General features: G+C 41.1%; 1 protein-coding gene across 2 annotated transcripts in view; it reads left to right on the top strand.

Moving 5' to 3' along the window:
- The first annotated feature begins 11797 nt into the window (after positions 1–11797).
- Positions 11798–20150, top strand: part of CAPZA2 (capping actin protein of muscle Z-line subunit alpha 2) — a 64796-nt gene continuing 56443 nt past the window's right edge. The window contains exon 1 of one of the 2 annotated variants that reach the window (XM_054726086.1): positions 11798–11961. In XM_054726086.1, the coding sequence (XP_054582061.1) occupies positions 11923–11961 (39 nt within the window). In that variant the 5' untranslated portion in view covers positions 11798–11922. The remainder of the gene's footprint in view (positions 11962–20150) is intronic. The other variant, XM_054726085.1, reaches the window with a different exon arrangement.

The raw sequence follows: 20150 nt of genomic DNA, 5'->3' as shown, positions 1-20150 counted from the left end.
CACACATTGGAATTGGTGTCAGAATCATGTTTTTTATTGATTTTAGAGAGAGAGGAAGGGAGAGGGAGAGAGAGATAGAAACATCAATGTGAGAGTGCAACATCAATTGACTGCCTCCTGCACCCCCCTAGTGGGGATTGAGCCCAAGACCCAGGCATGTGCCCTGACCAGGAATCAAACCGGCAACATTTTGGTGTATGGGACAACACTCAACCAACTGAGCCACACCAGCCAGGTCTATAGAAGTCCTAATTATACAGAATCTCAGCTTTCTCAACGTTCTGGTTACCTCACAATAGGATTTTATATGTGACGATAAGCACAGTAAAATGTAGTATGATTTTCATGAAATGCAACCTCTGTGACTTATAAGGGTAGAAACACAATCTTTCGTTCCCATCTCAGACCTCAGAAGTTGCCTGCTTGATTTGCATACAATTTTAAGTTACAGTAACTTCTTCTGAGCTAGTCCCCAGATCAGTCCCCATTGCACACCCAAGTTGCAACATGCTTCATCTCAGTGGAGCCGTTGCCTTGATTTACAAAGTTTAGTCTGGCATCAGTATGAGTTTCACAATGTTTAATACAGTCTTTCTTATTTTTTCACTAAAATTAGCAAAAATAAATTTAGCTTAAGCAAAAATAAATTTTGCTTAGGTAAAAGATTGGAACACTCCAGGGTTTGCCTGTCTTAAATTATGTAAGTTTTCAAGTACTTTTCTTTCTTTTGCACTCATTACCACCTCTTCAAGAGAAGCAAAGGTGAAGCCCCAGAGTTCATTGTAGCTCTACAAAAGGATGGCTAGGGGCCATAGAAGATTAAACTTGATTAAAATATGCCTTGCAATTGTATACATTTCTTGGGCTATCTTTACCTCACGTGAGCACTACATTTAATCAGCAGGCTCATCATTCTATTAATTAACAAAATCGTACCAGAAAACAAAAGAATTACTAGATTTACACTTTAAAGAATAGGCCATGGCTGTGACTTCAAAACAAAACAAAACAAAACAAAGGGCTTATATAATTATTATCCAAAATAAAAATCAGTTTTCACTTATCAATAAAAGGGAAATTTTACTGTATGAGTCGGGATTCTCCAGTGAAACAGCACTAATAGAAGGTACCATATATATTTTTTAAACTTATTTACTTATTTATATATATAAATGTATGTATATTTGTACACACACACACACACACACACACATGTATATAGTGAGAGAAACAGAAATAGGCTTATGTGGTTATAAAGGTGGAGAAATACCATGATTTGCCTTCTGCAAGCTAGAGAACCAGGAAAGCCAGTGGTGTGATTCAGTTCCAAGTCCTGAGAAGGACAAGGGGCAAGTCTGAATGCCCAACAATCAGGAGCACCAATGAATGTCCCCAAGGACAGAAGAAGATCGATGTATCGGCTCAATTCACCCTTCCCCTACCTCTTCTTTTATTCTGGCCCATAGGACGGATTGGATGAGGCTCACCTACATTGGCAAGGAAGATCTTCTTTACTCAGCCTACTGATTCAAATGTTAATCTCTTCCACAGAAACTTCACAGACACACCCAGAAGTAATATTTTATCAGCTATCTGGCCAGAGAAAGGCACCTGAGAGTAGAGGTCATAGGGAATGAAATCTTTACCCAGCAGAGATGATAAGTACTGCCAATTAGATTCTCTTTCTTGTAAGCTTCAATTGGAGACAGATACTAGTTAACCGGTGGGATCTTTAGGCAGCAAAATTCTCAGGGACTTGGAGGAGTACCAGTTGAGTAGCACTTACCTTCTTCCAACCACATCCACTCTGGCTTATCTATTTTCTTTTTTAGATACAAAAATTTCTACTTTATTTTATTTTATGTTTTTAATTAAGATATAATTGGCAGATAACAATATATTAGTTTCAGGTGTACAACATAATGATTCAATATCTATATATATAAAGAGGTAATATGCCAATTAGGCTGGGACTCCGTAATGGGTCACGACCAGACAGGAGGAGGTTGCACGCTCAGGTGAGGCCCGGAGCAGAGATGGAGACAGAGCCAAGGAGGCCTGCCCAAGCCATTACAGCGGCTCAGATGGCCCCAGAGCAGACACAGGCAGGGGGGCCGGGGGACGCTGTGAGTCAGGTGCAGGTCCCGGCCCTCCGCGGGGTTCCTCCTCACACGGTGGGAGGTGGGGCTCCCCCTTGCGCTATTTCAATCACGCACAGGGCCTCTAGTTTGTATATATTACAAAATAGTCACCACAATCAGTGTTCATATCCATCACCCACACATAGTTAAAAAATTATTTTTTCTGTGATGAGAATTTTTAAAATTTACTCTCTTAACAACTTTCAAATATACAAACACATATTATTAACTACAGTCATCATGTGGTACATTACATCCCCAGGACTTACTTATTTTATAACTAGAAGTTTGTACCTTTCGACCCCATTGATCCATTTTGCCCACCTTCCACTCCCACCTCTGGCAACCTTCACTCTCTCTAAAAATCGATGGAAAAAATATCCTCTGGTGAGGATTAACAACAACAAAAAAGGAAATAAATACACATCTACCAACAATTATTTTATTTTATTTTTAAATATATTTTTATTGATTTCAGAGAAGAAGGGAGAGAGAGATGGAAATATGTTGAGGACCATGAAGATATAAACTGCCTCCTACATTTATATTGTCTTCATACTCTAAGGGCTGAGCACGGAGGTGAGACTGGCTCAGATCTGTGTCTATACGTCACTTGTTTGGACCATGTATGGATGAAATTCCTGATCTTTCCTCTATGCCTATGGGCAAGGACCATCTTCTTGGACCATCTGAGGACGTCCATCTCACAAAAGTACACTGCTTCAACCTAATCCTGAGCGTGGGTGGTTGGCCATTGAGAACCTAGGGTGAGAACACACAAAGAAGCACCCCTCCCCTCTTTAACTCATTCCCATCGTGTGTCTCAAACCTAGCCCACATTTTGGTACCTACTGTGGTGGCCCAGTGTTTCCAGAACTCAATCATTGCCTTGCTACCTGACTTCCCCTGACAGAGCACTTGTAAATTCACACAAATGCTGACACTAGATTATTTCCCAGAAGCCTTTGTTATCATTGGCAATATTATCCTGTCCTTACACAGTGAAATATGTACTTGGGTACCAAGGTTCTTAATTTCCTTGTACATCCATTTACATGTAAATTGTTGTTGATAAAATAATATATTTTATTGAAGAAATAAGCAGCAGCCTCTGGCCAAGATGGCAGTGTAGAGAGGTACTCTCTGCCTCCCACAACCACATCAAAATTTACACCTAACATGCAGAACTACCATCATTCTGAACCAACTGAAATCTAGTTGAAAGGAAGTCCTACAACTAGGGAATTAAAGAAGAACCACAATGAGACTGGTAGCAGGGGCAGAGATGTAAGGTGGAATCATGGAACTGGCCACTTGTGGTGGTTTAAAATCAAGAGGGATATTTTGGCTGTGGAAGTTTCCCTGAGGAGTAAAGAGTCCCTTCCCCACACCAGGTCCCAGTGCTGGGAAAAGTCCCCATAACTTTGGGCTGTAAAAACCAGTGGAGATTGTGGCTGAATGGCACAGAGGCTGCAGGAGTCCTAGGCAGTTCCTCTTAAAGGGCTTACACATGGACTTACTCGGACTCACTTCCTCTGAGCTCAGCACCAGGATAGCAGCTTGACAGGAACCTGGGACATTCAAGGAGGAACTAACTTATCTGGGCAAGAGCTAGAGGAGAAGCTTTCTTCCAGACAGAAGTGCTGGCAGTGGTCAGTGTTCATTTGCTGAGCACTCTCAGCCACAGAGCTGACAGACTGCATCATATTGAATCTCCATCAGCCTGGCTCACACTTTTTGCACCCCCCCTCCCCCCACTGGTGATTCCCTGAGATCCCACCCCACCCTACTTGCAGGCTCATCCAAGCCATTTCCAGTTGCTTTTCCATACACCCAGCCTCTCTTGCCTCATGCTTTGGACTTTGCTAAAATCTCCCAAATAAGCAGCAGCTGGAATCAGCATGCCCCATAACTCTCAGTAAGTGGAGCCAGGCCTGGCACTAGTGGCAGCCCACTCTGGTTCACAGCTTGGCCTCTCCTGGGCACCTCTAAGCTCAACACAAGTAGCAGCCATTGCATATTGCTTTGTAGCTCATGCTGGGTGGCCCTGGGTAGGGCACAGGCAGAGGCTGACATTGTACCTCCTGGGAGGCCCCAGAACCAGTGCACCTGGTGGTCAACTTCGACCATGCCAGATTACAACCCTACAACTCATGAGTGACAGACTCAAGGTGTGGACTCGTTGAGCACCAGAGTCCCAATGAAGCAAGTCCTGCTCCATAGAGTCAGCTTCTGCACAGCAGCTCTCAGCTGTAGTTGCAGCTGATCCTCACAGCTGACTGGCCTATGACACAAACAAATCAAGGCTCAACTACAGCAGGACAGTGCACATAGCTCACACAGGGGTGCACCTGGAGTGCCAAGCTCAGGTGACTGGGGAGGCTGAGCCGCTGGGTCCTTCAGGAGACCACTATACAAAGCAACTCTGGCAAGTCCAGGAGACATAGCAGACATACTTAATAGTACATAGAAACAAACACAGGGAAGCAGCCAAAATGCAGAGACAAAGAAACATGTTACAAATGAAAAAACAGAAGAAATATCCAGAAAAATAAATAAATTTAATGGAAACAAGCAATCTACTGGATGCAGAGTTCAAAATAATGGCTATAATGTTGCTTAAGGATCTTTATGAAAGCTTCACAGGACTCAAGAGAGCTTCAAGGGACTCAATGAGAATTTTAAGGGACTTAATGAGGCTGTCAAGGATCTCAGTGAGAATTTCAAAGACATGAAAAAGGACCAGTCAGAAATTAAGCATATACTGACTGAAATAAAGAATAATTTACAGGGATTCAACAGTAGAGGATTCTAAGAATCAAATCAATGATTTGGAATATTGAGGAAGCAAAAAACACCCAAACAGAAGAGCAAAAAGAAAAAAGTCCAAAAATATGAAAATAGTTTGAGGAGCCTCTGAGACAACTTCAAGAGCACCAACATTCGGATTATGGGGTGCTGAAAAAGATAGAGCAAGATATTGAAAACCTATTTGAAGAAATAATGATAGAAAACTTTCCCGACCCGATGAAATAAATAGACTTACAAGTCCAGGAAGTGCAAATAGTCCCAAGCAATAGGAACCCAAAGAGGCCCACACCAAGACACATCATTATTAAAATGCCAAGGGTTAAAGACAAAGAGAGAATCTTAAAAGCAGCAAGAGAAAATCAGTTAGTTACCAACAAGGGAGCACCCATACGACTGTCTGCTGATTTCTCAACAGAAACTTTGCAGGCCAGAAGGGAGTGGCAAGAAATATTTGAAGTGATAAATAGCAAGGACCTGCAACCAAGATTATTCTACCCAGTAAGGCTATTGTTTAAAATTGAAGGTCAGATAAAGAACTTTGTCTAGCCAGCATGGCTCAGTGTTTGAGCATTGACCAAGAACCAGGAGGTCATGGTTCGATTCCCAGTCAGGGCACATACCTGAGTTGGGGGTTCGATTCTCAGTGTGGGGTGTGCAGGAGGCAGCCAGTCAATGATTCTCTCTCATCATTCATGTTTCTATCTCTCTCTCACTCTCACTTCCTCTCTGAAATCAACAAAAATATTTTTAATTTAAAAAAGAGCTTAACACCAATCAGAAAGGATATATGCACCCCTATGTTCATAGCAGCACAATTTACAATACCTAAGATTTGGAAACAGCCTAAGTGCCCATCAGCAGATGAGTGGATTAAAAAACTGTGGTACATCTACACAATGGAATACTACGCTGCTATAAAAAAAGGAACTTGTACCATTTTCAACAGCATGGATGGAACTGGAGAGCATTATGCTAAGTGAAATAAGCCAGTTGGAGAAAGATAAATATCACATGATCTCATTCATATGTGGGATATAATAATCAACATAAACTGATGAATAAAAATAGATCCAGAGACAAGGGGCAGGGGAGAGGGGGGTTTAGAGATCAACCAAGGGACTTGTATGCATGCATATTAGCTTAAGCAATGGACACAGGCACTGGGGCAGTGGGGGCTTGCCCTCAGGGGTTGGAGTGGCTGGGGGGTGGGGTCAATTGGGGAAAAGGAGACATATGTAATACTTTAAACAATTAAAAAACATGATTTCAGCCCTGGATGGTGTGCTCAGTGGTTAGAGCATTGTCCTGAGCACCAAAGGTCGTAGGGTTGCAGGTTTGATTCCACATCAAGGGCAGGTACCTGCATTTCAGGGTGAGTCCCCAGCAACCAATTGATATGTCTCTCTCACATTGATGTTCCTCTCTATCCGCCTCTTTTCTCTCTCTAAAATCAATAAACATATCCTTGGGTGAGGATTAAAAATAAATAAATAAATAAACAAACAAATAAATAAAATGATTTCACAGGTGTGAATAGGATCCTTAATCAGTTGATTTTGAATTAATCAAAAGAGGTATTATATAGGTGGGACTGAACTAATCAGGTGAGCCCTCTCAAAGAGGGTCTTGAGGTAAGAAATAAGAAGCAGCAAGACTCTCTCCTGTTTGCCTTGAAGCAAATCGCTGTGGTGTGGAGAGGCTCATGTGGTAGCCAATGGGCCTCAGTCCTCACAGCTGCAAACAACTGAATTCTGCTAACAACTAGTGAGTTTGTAGGAGGACTCCAAGATAACATGATTATACCTTCAGCCAACAGGTTGAAGGGTTGATGTAAGTCTTGTGAGACCCTGAGCAAAGGAGCCAGCTAAACCAGGCTCAGACTCCAGATCAACAAAAAGAGTAAAATAATAAATGGTTAATGTGTGTTGTTTAAACTACTAAAAAAAAAAAAAAAAAAAAAAAAACTTCACAAACAAGGAAAAGCTAAAGAAGTTCATTACCACCAAACTATTATTAAATGAAATGTTGAAGGGTATTCTTTAAGAGGAAGAAGGAGGAGGAGGAGAAGAAGAAGAAATATATGAACAATAAAATGGCAATAAATACATATCTATCAACAATTCATTCTAAAAAATCAAAATAAATGAACAAGGATTCTAATGAACAAAATAAACTGATAATAAAATAGAACCAGAGGCATGGAAACATAGTAAAACAGACTGGTGAATCTCAGAGGGAAGGGGAGATGGGGGTAGAAAGAGATTAACCAAAGATCTTATATGCATATATGCATTACCTATGGACACAGACAACAGGGTGGTGAAGGCCTGAGATGGGGTGGAAACCAGGTGGAGGGGAACAACAGGGGGAAATTAGGGGACACCTGTAATACTCTCAACAATAAAAGGTGTTTTTTTTTTTAAAAAAAAAGAACAATAAAATGACAATAAATGCATATCTATCAACAATTGAATCTAGCCCTAGCTGGTTTGGCAGTAGATAGAGTGTCAGTGTGCAGACTGAAGGGTCCTGGGTTCAATTCTGGTCAAGGACATATGCCCAGGTTGTGGGCTCAATCCCCAGTAGGGGATGTGCAGGAGGCAGATGATCAATGATTCTCTCTCATCATTGATGTTTCTATCTCTCCCTCTCCCTTCCTCTCTGAAATCAATAAAGATATATTTAAAAAACACCAAAAAAACCCTCAAACAATTGAATCTAAAAATAAAAATAAATGAATAAGGAATCTAATGAACAAAATAAACTGATAAAATAGAACCAGAGGCATGCATGAAACATGGAACAGACTGATGAATATCAGAGGGAAGGGGGAAGGAGGACTGGGAAGAGATTAACCAAATAACTTATATGCATACTAAACACCCGATGCACGAAGATTCGTGCAGAATGGGCCTTCCTTATCCTGGCTGCTGGCACAGCCTTCACTCCACCCGGAGCCGCCTTTCAGCCTTCCCACGCTGCCCAGAGGCCCAGAGTGGCTGGGGGATGCAAAGTGTCCCACCTCCAGCCACTGGGCACCTGTGTATGCAAATTAACCCGCCATCTTTGTTGGGTTAATTTGCATACTCACTCCTGATTGGCTGGTGGGCATCACAAAGGTACAGTCAATTTGCATATTTCTCTTTTATTAGTGTAGATATGCATTACCTATGGACACACACAATAGGGTGTTGAAGGCCTGGGAAGGGGCAGGAACTGGATGGAGAGGATAATGAGGGGAAAAGGAGGATAGCTGTAATACTCTCAACAATAAAAGTTTTTTTTAAAAAAAGACTATCAGTCCCAAATTTCTACTTCCATTCATATAATGATCATTATATATTTCTACCTATTTTGTGTGACACCTTATAATCTTCCCAGAATTCCTAAGTTACATGAATTCTATTATTCTATGTAACTATAGAGTTACCAAACTCAACGTGTTCACTACTTGGGGTGCTCTATTCACGAACTAGATGTGGTTGTTGCAAGGTAATTTTATTTAAGTTGCCATAAGTAAAGGAGACTGGAGATTCATATCCAAAGCTCCTCCTGAAGGGAGGCTTAACCATTGCTTATATACATTATTTTGTTGATTTCTTCTTTGCAGTTGGCTAAATTTATCCTGTCAGGTTCCTGTCAGGCTCATCCTGTTTCCAGCTGCATCTGCAAAATACCATGCTACATTTTCACATTTAGGAAGAATAACATTTAGGAACAACATTTAGAATTGCCCAGACCATGAGACCTTGGTCCTATCTAACAATATCAAGAGAATGGTATTGGGGAAATTTTGAAAGGATTATCAGAATTGTATATAATTGCTTGTTGTATCACTATGGGAAACCACATGTAAAGTATCAACAAGGTTACAAGCAAATTCTGACTCAAATTATTGCAAAACATTAGTAGATTTGGGTGAGGTTTCTAGAGGAAGAGTGCAGCTGGTTAGTCAAGCAACAACATTTACTGAGAACCCACTGTATACAGATTATTGGTATGTGCTGCTGAGGAAACAAAAACCAAAAAGCAGAAGAAAACAAGAAGAAAGGAAGTACTGTTGATGCAGCATGTTATGGTGAATAGAAATGGTGGTTTTAGTTGGTGGAGAGGGCCTAGAATTTAGAGAGAAGATCTCAAAGTGGAAAGAACATAGGATATAGAGTTAGATGCCTGGGTTCCATTTCCAATTCAGTCATTTTGGCGCTAAGCAACCTTGGACAAATATTTAGTCTTAGTTTTGTCTCCTGTAAAATGTGTATAGTAATGCAGATCAGTCCTTCATGAGGTTGCAATGAGAACAATGAAACAATGACTTGTAAACTGTAAAAGGGTGGAGTGAAGCCTTAACAGGAGCAGAGCCTAACAGGAGCCATCCTGGCAGCAAGAAGCCCTCAGTTTGCTGAAGAACCCTCCCATCTGCCTTCATCATCCTCACCTTTTGGAGACTGACAACATCAGCAGGAGTTCTTTAAGAGAATAAGCTGTAGTTCAAGAAAGGATCTCATCAAGTTGCAGTCTGTTTTAAAGACCATAGGTGGGGCAACCTTGGCTAAGGAGGCTACTGAAGAGACGTCTGTCATTTTTTTTCTATTAAAAGGAACATGGGGGGAGAGGGGAGGAGAATGTCTGCTAAAAGATAATCCATTTTTTTTATCCACACAAGGGTTGCATTTTCGATCAAAGTAAATGTCTAGTATCTAGGAAAGAAAATATACTAAGTGCTTAGAAGATGAAGGACCAAAGGGTAAACAGCAGTGAAACTTAGCCATTGTTCTTGAGGACTTCTGCCTGGAGCTTTCTCCCTCTTTTAAGGTAAGTTGTAGGGTTCTACTTTTCATTCTTGAATACTTCAGCTAATGCCGAGCACTCCGCTTTGTAGTTAAGGCTCTCCTCTCCCTTGAAGTGAACTGTGTGTGAGAATTGTGCAGAGTCAGCATGGATTCTTCACAATAGCTGCTTAATGGGTTGAAGGCTAAGGTCAAATTCTTTCCCTTGTTTGGAAAGGAAAATATACTATTTCTTGGTTTTAAGGATGTCAGATTCAAAACTATCTACCTTCGAGGCTTTTGACACCTCCCCAGAAACAGCTTCCTTCCAACACCCAGTCCTGCGTGAGGAGACTTCATGAGGGCCTAGTCACACTGGAAGCTTGGTGTTTATTGTCTCTTGAAAATAAAATAGATGCTGTTTTTAATGTGGAAAAAAAAATAGGACCCCTGCTTTTTCCTGCATGTACCAGCAAGTTTTCCCTTCCTGCTCTCTCCTCTAATGGACTATGAGCTCTTCAATAGCATGTTTTCTGTTCACTTTCCATTTGCAAGCAACAATGATTCACACTCTATGAACATGTAGCACATTACTTAATAATGGTGCATGGGAAGTTATTTAAACCCTCACATGTGTCATTTACATGCAGCTGTCAGATTCATTTTGTAGACATATTTCTTTTTATTTCTTTTTTCTTTTTTTGTTAATCCTCACCCGAGGATATTTTTCCATTGATTTTTAGAGAGAGTGGAAGGGATGGGGAGAGATGCAGAGAGAGAAACTACGATGTGAAAGAGACACATCAATTGGTTACCTCCTGCCCACGCCCTGACCAGAGCCTGCAACCAAGGTACATGCTCTGACCAGGATGGAACCCAGGGCTCTTCATTCCATGGGCCAATGCTCTATCCACTGAGCCAAACAGGCTAGGACTGTAGACATATTTCTGATGATGGCATATCACTGCTCAAAAGTTTAGTAGAAAAGTCAATTTTCTACTAAACAAAGTCTTTTAAAATATGTATCTATGCATTTTCATTGACACATAACATTGCATTATTTTTAGTGTACAACTTGCTACTCAATATGTGATGTTCAGACCAATAATAGCATTGGCATCACCTGGTAGTTTGCTATAAATGCAGATTCTCCAGCCCCATTCTAGACCTACTCAATCAGCAAGAATCCTAGCCAAGTCATACAAGTATATACAGTTTTGACTGCATCATAATAGCTCTCTTGCTAAACTTGAAGCTTCAGATATAGGGTTGCCAGATTTAGCAAATAAAAATAGTAGATGCCCAATACAATTGGAAAACAATGGGTGATTTTTTAGTGTAAATATATCTCAAATGCTTCATGGGATATAATTATGCTTAAAATATATATTCATTGTGTGAAATTCAAATTTTACAAGGCTCTTGTATTTAATCTGGCAACCCTATTTAGAAGAATAGGGTCCATGTCTAACATAACTTTGTATTCCCCTGCAATAGTACAGTGCCTTTCCCAACTGTTCAATGTATGTTCGGAAACAGGTTTCTCTGGTTTTTGCTTAACGTTGTATATCCCCAGAGACGAACACATTATCTGGCACACAAAAAAGGCCCAATAAATATTTCTTTAATGACAGGCAGGATGAATGGTGATGGGGGAAAAAGAAACTAAAGATAATTATTTCTTCAATGAGTAAATGAATATATATCTAGAGCAATCTTCTACGGACTGGGTCGTGCGTGCATTGTAATGAAAGCTGAATATTTTCCTGGTGTTTAAAAAAAACAATGTTTAAAAAGCTTCTATTCGTACACTTTTTCAGACTGGCAGAGTTCAGGACCAATGAGAACATAATCAAGGGCTCAGAATGTACTTGTCGCGGACTGTGTCCATACGGTCCACGGTGGGAAAGCATCCCATCCTCAGGATGCCCACCAGCCCGCAGCAGGAGCGCGTTGGCACCTCCTCCCCGGCTCCGGCCCGGGCCCCGCGAGGCCCCCGCGCACGCGCACAGCGGCGCTCGGCCGACGGGCCTCGGGGGAGGGAGGCGGGGCTTCCGGGGCGCGTGCGCAGCGGCCTAGGCGGCGGGCCCCTCCCTTGGCGGGGGCGCGCGGCGCGGAGGACCGCACAGAGAGGGGAAGTCAGGTGGCCGTCGCCGCCGCCGCCGCCTCCTCTGCCGCCTCGGTTAGTAGCCAGGAGGAAAATGGCGGATCTGGAGGAGCAGTTGTCTGATGAGGAGAAGGTAAGAGCTGTGCGGGCGGCGGAGCCCGTCGGACCCGGAGCCAGCCGAGCCCGGCCTGTCCGCCCGGAGTCCGGCCGCCGGGGGAGGCATTGCTGTGCGCCCTCGCTGCCCTCCCTCCCCTTCTCTCCTCCCAAGTGCCTGCCCCTGTCAGTCACCCGCGGCCTCGGGGGCAGGGCTCTGCCGGCCTGCTCGCCCCGCTCCTTATAGGGCGTGTGCTCTGAAAACGGGGGCGGGAGCGCGCGGCGGCGGCGGCGGCGCGGGGACCCTCTCCCCCGGCGGGGGCCGCGTCGTGGGCGGCGGGGGTGCGGGGGGCCTGCCATGGGTGTGGGTGCCGGCCTGCGGGCGGCCCAAGGGCAGTGCCCGGCCCACGGCCTGGCCCGACTGTGGCCGGGGGAGGGTTAAGGGGAAATCGTTTAGGAAGCACATCTTCCCTGGGCTCTTCCAATCCCGCCTTCCAGAAGCGGAGGCTTCCTTTCCCGTGGAAGCCTCTCTTCTCTCTCCTCTCTCTCTTCCCCCTCCCCCGTCTTCTTCTTCTTCTTCTTCTTTTTTTTTTTTTTTTTTGGTCTTTTTTCGTCTTTAGCTGTAGGCTTTGCGCCTCCCGTGTTCAGCGGGAATTGCTCCCGAGAAATAGGATCCTACCCCGTCGTTGCTTCCTGCCCAGGTAGGCAGCAGTCCCCCCGCCCCCCGGGGGCTGATTTGCTGGCGCCCCGTCGTCCTGCCGGGAATTTTTCCGAAGAGGGGAGGTTGTGCAACTCCCTTTTACTGTACCTTCAATGCTGTGACAGCATTGGAACCAGATGAGCGACTCAAGTTCTCAGGCTTTTGAAACAAGAAAACTGATTATCGAACTAGTTCTCACGCGCCGTTTCCTTGGGCTGCCCGCTCCCCAGCGTCGTCTGGGGGAACTGCTGATTTTGAGTTATTTCCTGAAAGGACCTTGGTGTGGCCCAGGCTCAGAAGACACTGACATGGACACGATGGTTTCCGTTTTCAGTGTCCACTCTTAATGTAGCGGTCTTTATTTATTTTTTTGCGTTCCAAAGCAGTACAGCTGTGTAGGAATTAGGAAACACAAACTCGTCGTGGTGTTTTCAGAAGTCCTAACATAAGCCTAAGGATACTTTCAGTTGAAACTCTCATCTCCAACTATTTTTATATCCTGTGTTCTTGTATCAAAGTGTAATGTTCCATCTCCTTCCTCACGTCAGTGTGCACATCAGCCTCATCTTCAGTTTTGGGAATCTTTTTCCTCGGGGCTTTTTGGTGAAAGTGATAAACAACAAAATGGGGACAACAAGATTCTCCATAACCCAGAGACCTGGTAGGCAGATAGGTAGGTCCCTTTATACACAGAGTTGCTGTGCAGTTTTCACATGTTAATAGTGGTAAGTAACTGTAAGCTGGTAACTGAAAATGTGTGCTCCTACGCACACACATTTAAAATTAAGTAAAAGTTTGTTAAAGAGATTATCATGTTTCTAGTCCACGTTTCGTCAGTGGTGATCAGTAATTAAAGTGGCAGGAAATCTAGCTGAGGAGAGTACTCAGTGTGGGAGTTAATACAGACCTGACATGTGTTGGCAAAGCCGAAAATAGCCAAGCTTTTTCAAAGTTCCATGACAAGATTCCTTATTATCAGGCACTCTCAGGGCACATCCATAAAGGAGGTGGGGAGTATCTTATTCTCTAAGCTTGTTCAACACAGTGTTTTAAGAGTAAATGAATGACTGGAGGGTTGGGTAGGGCCCAGGGAAGGAGGGGAAATGGGAGATAATCTGTAATACTATCAACAATAAAAAAATATATTTAAAAAAAGTAAGAACAATCATTAAAAAAAATAAATGAATGAAAATTCTAATTTGAAGGACTTTGGTGTTTCTGGGTTTTTTTTGTGTGTTTTTTATATGCATGTTTTTCAGTTTTATTTCAAGAAAAACGATTTTAAATATAATGTTTCATGCAATAAACCTTAATATTTCAAGAAAAACTAAAATATAATGTTACATGTAATAAACATTAATATCTCAAGAAAAACTATTTTAAATATAATAATGTTACATGCAATAAACACCAATTATTCAAGAAAGATGATCAGTCTCTATGTGGTCTCTACCTTCGGTCCTTGGGTATCAGGGTTCTTTCCTGTGAGTTTTCTGTTGATTATTCAGGAAGTCTTTCCATATTTCAGTTGTAATTCCAGCTTGTTCCTCATGTTTTTGTTTCTAGTTTTGTAAGACTATTTTGTACGTATTTTACATGTAGATTTCACTGCTGAATTTAGTAATTTAAGGCAAATACTGACCAGACTTTTGAATTAAATTCACATAACTAGTTAAGTGAAATTCTTACACTCTTGTCATTTTAGTTATCTAAATGTTCTTTTAATCTTTTGGGAGTAGGACGTTTAGTATGGAATCATAAATAGAATTTAAAGGTGACATTTTTAAACTAATATTTAAATCATGTTACTATTCTGCTACCTTTTTTTTGTAATTTTCAAAATATGCTTTTAATACTTTTAAACTCTTGGAATTCCCATTATTGATTACAGATCTAAGGAAAGGAAGTTGTTAAGACTTATGTAGTACCACTGGAGGCCGAGCGCAAGAAATGCATGCACGGGTATGGTCCCCAGGCCTGGCCTGTGATCAGGGCCATCTTCCCTGGCTGCTGGCAGCCAGCCCTGCCCCCACCAACACCCACCCCCAGTTCCCCTTTCGCCATTGGATCCAGTCAGCCGGAGGGAAGGGACTGAGAGGTTGGCCGGTAGGCCCTGATCGGGCAATTGGGGCCTGCGGGCTGGGGCAGCTCCTGCGTTGAGCGTCTGCCCCCTGGTGGTCAGTGCGCGCATAGCGTCCGGTCATTCTGCTGTTTGGTCTATTTGCATATTACCCTCTAATTATATAGGACTTAGTGGCCCGGTGCACGAAATTCGTACACATTAAAAGGGGGACCCAGAGTCAAGTCCCCGCTCACCCACATGCACCTCAAAATCACGTGAGACCCAGACCCGGCCACCCCGCCCCCCATTGGGCTAGATCCAGACCCGGCCAGTCCCACCCTTGTCAAGCCCTGCCGGGCAGGGGGCGTAGCCTCAAATCCCCTGGCCTGGTGCCAGGATGGGGGGCGTGGCCTGAGGTCCCTCAGATGGGGCAGGGGGCATGCCTGAGGTCCCCTGTCAAGCCCTGCCAGGTGGGGGGCGTGGCCTGAGGTTCCCTGGCCTGGTGCCAAGGCAGGAGGTGCGGCCTGAGGTCCCCTGTCAAGCCCCACGGGGGCGGGGGAGGGCGTAGCCTCAGGTCCCTGCTGATTGCTGGTTAAGGCTCCTTAAGGGAACTTGGCCTCAGCTGTGGCTGCAGCCATCTTTGTGATGGAGTGATGGTCAATTAGCATATTCCCTCTTTATTAGATAGGATAGTTGGTATATGCCTGGCTCAGTTAGACAATACATTCATTAATTTGTTGTAAGGTTGAGGTATTTTATTATTACCATTTCACAGATAAGTAAAATAAGGTTTCAAAGGCTTTAAGTAATTCACCCAAGGACATTTAAGAAGGAAGTGGTGAAGGTGTTATTTAATCCTGAATTTGTCTGAATCGAAAGTTGATGCTCTTGTGACATTATGCTCCCTTAAACATTTGATGATAGGGACTCTCTTCTGGGTTTACCTCTTTGTTTTTAATTTGTTGACAGGTTATTATGAAAAAGGACAAACAATAGTTTTTAACAAAAATTATAAATACTAAACATTAAATAGTGTTGGATTATAAATTTTGTGTCTTAATCATTTTAGGACAAAGTTTATTTAACACATTTAAAAGTTTTATATTACTGGTATAGTTTCACACGTGCTCTATGGTAGGAAGCATTTTAGAAATCTGGAATTAAATCTTAGTTTGTTAAAATCATGTAAAATTGTGTTTTGAGGAAACCTCTATGAAATCAAATAACTGTATAAGTTATCTGAAGAAGCACAGTAATGTTCTTTAAAGTTGTTCATTTGCATTAGTGTGTCCCACAGACTTTTTTGCATAGACCTTTGTTTCTTAAGTCAGAAACAGTTATGTTTGTCATTCCTAGGTAAAGTGTATTGTACAGTTAAGCATTTTTGTGAATTTGAAATTATACAAAATTGTGGCTCAAGTGAGAAGAACCATTCCTAAATTTCTCTCCAGGTTAGAAAATCCAGGAAATCACTCCAAGCTCCAGAAGAAAGACAGTTATTGGTTAAAAGGGATTTTTTTTTTTTTCTTAAACCTTCCCACCTTCCTGTAATGATTAGTGATGGATCCACTACCACAGCTTCAACTTTTATATTTTTTGTTGCTGTGTCTCAAGTACATAACTCGGCCCTATACTGCTCTCCTGAGCACTAGTCACACATTTTTATCTGCTAGTCCTGTTCACAGGAGACAGTTAATGAGATGTGTTTAAATGGAACCTGTCTGAAAGTAAATTCATAAACTCCCCTCTCCTTTCCCTCTACCAGGTGTACTGGTTAATAATGCGAATTTTTTTCAATAGATGGAGTTACACATATGTTGATATATATGCGATTTGATATGTATGCTATTTTGTTGTATTGACAACAAGCTTCAAAACTTCATATGTCAAATTTGCTGAAGGCGTTAACATCATAGATATTTTTATACTTAAAAATGTCAAATTTCGTGCCAAAAAAGGAGCATTTGCGGGAAGTTTGAATTCATTACTTTATTTTGAAGAAAAGTGCTGCTGAATACTTTGGGAAGCTTATAGTGAACATGCTCCATCTCAAGATACTTGTGAATTCTGGCTTAAACGCTTTAAAAGTGATGATTTCGATGTGAAAGACAAAGGCGTCCAGGTCAACCGAAAAAGTTGGAAGACCAACAGTTACAAGCATTATTGGATGAAGATGCGTGTCAAATTCAAAAACAACTTGCAGAAAGATTAAACGTTGCTCAGCAAACAATTACCAATCGTTTACAAGCAATGGGGAAGATTTTAAAGGAAGGAAAATGGGTGCCGCTTCAACTGAACGAAAGACAAATGGAAAACTGAAAAGTCATCAGTAAAATATTGCTTCAACAGCACGAAAGAAAGTCTTTTTTGCATAGAATTGTGACTGGCGATGAAAAGTGGATTTATTTTGAGAATCCCAAACGCACAAAATCATGGGTTGATCCAGGTCAACCATCAACATTGATTGCAAGGCCAAATTGCTTCGGAAAGAAGACAATGTTCTGCGTTTGGTGGGATCAGGAAGGTGTGGTGTATTATGAGCTTCTAAAACCAGGTGAAACCGTTAATACTGATTGCTACTGACAACAAATAATCAATTTGAACCACGATTTGATCGTGAAATGACCAGATTGTGCCAGAAGACACGGCAAAATAATTTTGCTTCATGATGACGCACCATCACACACTTCAAAACCAGTTCAAGACACGTTAAAAGATCTTGCCTGGGAAGTATTAACCCACCCGCTGTATTCACCAGACCTTGCTCCTTCAGATAACCACTTGTTCCGATCGATGGCACATGCACTTTCTGGGCAGCACTTCAAAACGTACGAAGAAGTGGAAAATTGGGTTTCTGACTGGTTTGCCTCAAAACAAGAAAAGTTCTATTGGGATGGTATCCACAAATTACCTGAAAGATGGGGAAATGTGTAGCTATCGATGGACATTATTTTGAATAAAGCACTTTTGATGTTTCACTTGAAATTATCGTGTTTTCTTTGATTATAAAATCCACCATTATTATCCGGTACACCTGGTACACAAAAGGGGGCAGAAATCTATCTCCTCCTTTTCATTTTTTTCTTTATTTCTTTATTCCTGTTATTCCAGTCATCCAGGTTTTTAACTTCAGCTTTATTTTAGCTTTTTTTCTTTGTGCTCTGTATCAAAATCAGTTTCTAAATCTTGTCATGCCCCTCATCAAAATGTCTTAGACAAGTAATTTATTTCTTGCTTAAAAATTGATTTATTTATATTAGTTTTTGGTTTATTATCTCTCAGTTGACCAGACTATTAAATTTAACTTGTTATTTATGCTATTAACTATTATTGTTCAGTAACAAAATTTTATTGTACAGAATGCTAGTTGATTGTACCTGTTCTTTTGAGGAAGAAATAAAGCCAAAGGAGGAAAAGTAGGATTAGAAGAATGTCTTATATGTAGTTTTTCCCTTGTTAGTCATTTATTATAAAATTTCTAAACTAATCCCTCTCATTTCCTATATCCAAGCAATGTTTTAATATGTCACTTTTCTATTCCCAAACTTACAGTTGCTGGGTCCTTCATGGATCTCTCAGCCTAGTTTCCTCTGAAGTGTGGGGATATAACAGAAGCACCTTCTCCATTTAGTTGCTGCAAAAATAAATGGTGCCTGGCATGTACTAAATACACGGTAAATTATAGTTCTTTTTCTCTGCTCATGACTTAACCACTTTGACTGTTGGAACTGCTCCCTGGTCTGTCCCCTCAAGATTTAGCTTAGATCACATGGCAAGTGTAATCTCTCTTCTGAAAGCTATAACACATTATTAGTTTTCAACAATAGTTATTTGTTTACTTGTCTTCTCTGTTGGGATTCCTAAGTGCAGAAATAATGTCATCTTTAGCATCTGTCATTAATATTGCATGTGATGAGTAGAGTGATTCAATGAGTGAATGAACAAAGGAATCATGAATTCAGAGAATTAAAAGAAAAAATTGCATGAAAAGTATAAGTAGCATATAAAGGCAAATTTTTTGAGGATACATTTGGTGTACCTGAGTTTTTTTATTTCTAAATAGTGCTATAGATTTTAAAGATTCAGATAGTCAATGAAATTCTTGGTGCACTTTGAGTTATAGGTAATGATAATTTGTTATGGTTCAAATCACTTACACATGCTAAGTATTCTTTATAAGCAGTTTATATGCTTTTTCCTAAGTATGCAACGATAATTTGGCCTCACAAATTTTATTTGTATGTAAAAACAATATAAGCTGCCTTTATATTCCATCATAATTAATGTATGAGTAGTGTTCTTATTAATAAAAAACTAAATTCAATTCGTAAGCTATTAATGTAGAAAATAGTCATTCCTAATTATATTCTGTTGGTGAATGAATTCTGTCATTGCACCAATAAAATGTAAAAATTCCTACAGCAAGCAGAAACTTGATAGCTGCTGTAACATTAGTGGATTTTTGCAGTCTTTGCACATTAAGACAAATTTGTAGTATGTTTTTAGTGCATTTGGAAGCCATTTCTACATAAAATAATAAGGGTAGTTATATATATATATATATATATATATATATATATATATAACATTGCATTTTAGTATGAGAACACAGGATATAAGAGCACTAGAGCAGAGAGTGCAAAGTAATTTTTAAGTTTGAAAGCATGATGGGAAAACTTACCGTTTTCTTATCTGACCTACAGTTCTAATTGCCTGAAGCAGTAATTTGTTGGAAGACATTCATGTATAGAACCCAGCTACAGTTGTCAAAAAAGGAGAATTTTACAAATTTTATTTTGAAGATTAGAAGTACAATTTTTACGTTTTTCCACTTACTACAGATATTTACATATTTTATTGTGAATCTAATGGCTCAGAACTTCTTACACTTTTTAGTTCAGAATGTTTCTGGTGAAAACAAATGAAAATAATCTTTTTAAAATATATTTTTATTCCAGAGAGGAAGGGAGAGGGAGACAGAGACAGAAACATCAATGATGAAAGAGAATCATTGATCGGCTGCCTCCTGCACACACACACACACACGCACACGCACACACCAGGGATCGAGCCCGCAACCTGGGCATGTTCCCCTGACCGGAATCGAACCAGGGACCCCTCAGTTCACAGGCCAACACTCTATCCACTGAGCCAAACCAGCTAAGGCAAAAAAATAATTTTTGAAAATTATCTCCACATTCATTAATTTACTAAATATACCATACTTCATTGATTTTGGTGCTCATAATTTTCCATTTTTTTAAGGTCTTAGTTATAAGGCTGCATTGTACACTCAGTGGCTTATGATACTTAATTGGTAGCATTTTCCCTTTTTTAGTGGTACATAAAATTATGCATCTTACATTGATTATGAATCAGGCTAAACAAGGATATAATCAATAAACAACCTAAAATCTTAGCATGTGGGAGTTGGTGGCGGGAGCTTTGTACAACATCTCTTCACTCA

The sequence above is a fragment of the Eptesicus fuscus genome, chromosome 14 (genome assembly GCF_027574615.1).
Source record: "Eptesicus fuscus isolate TK198812 chromosome 14, DD_ASM_mEF_20220401, whole genome shotgun sequence".
In the NCBI taxonomy this organism is placed as follows: Eukaryota; Metazoa; Chordata; class Mammalia; order Chiroptera; family Vespertilionidae; genus Eptesicus; species Eptesicus fuscus.
Note: the sequence above shows the minus strand (reverse complement) of the source record. Positions and strands in the feature narration are given on the sequence as shown.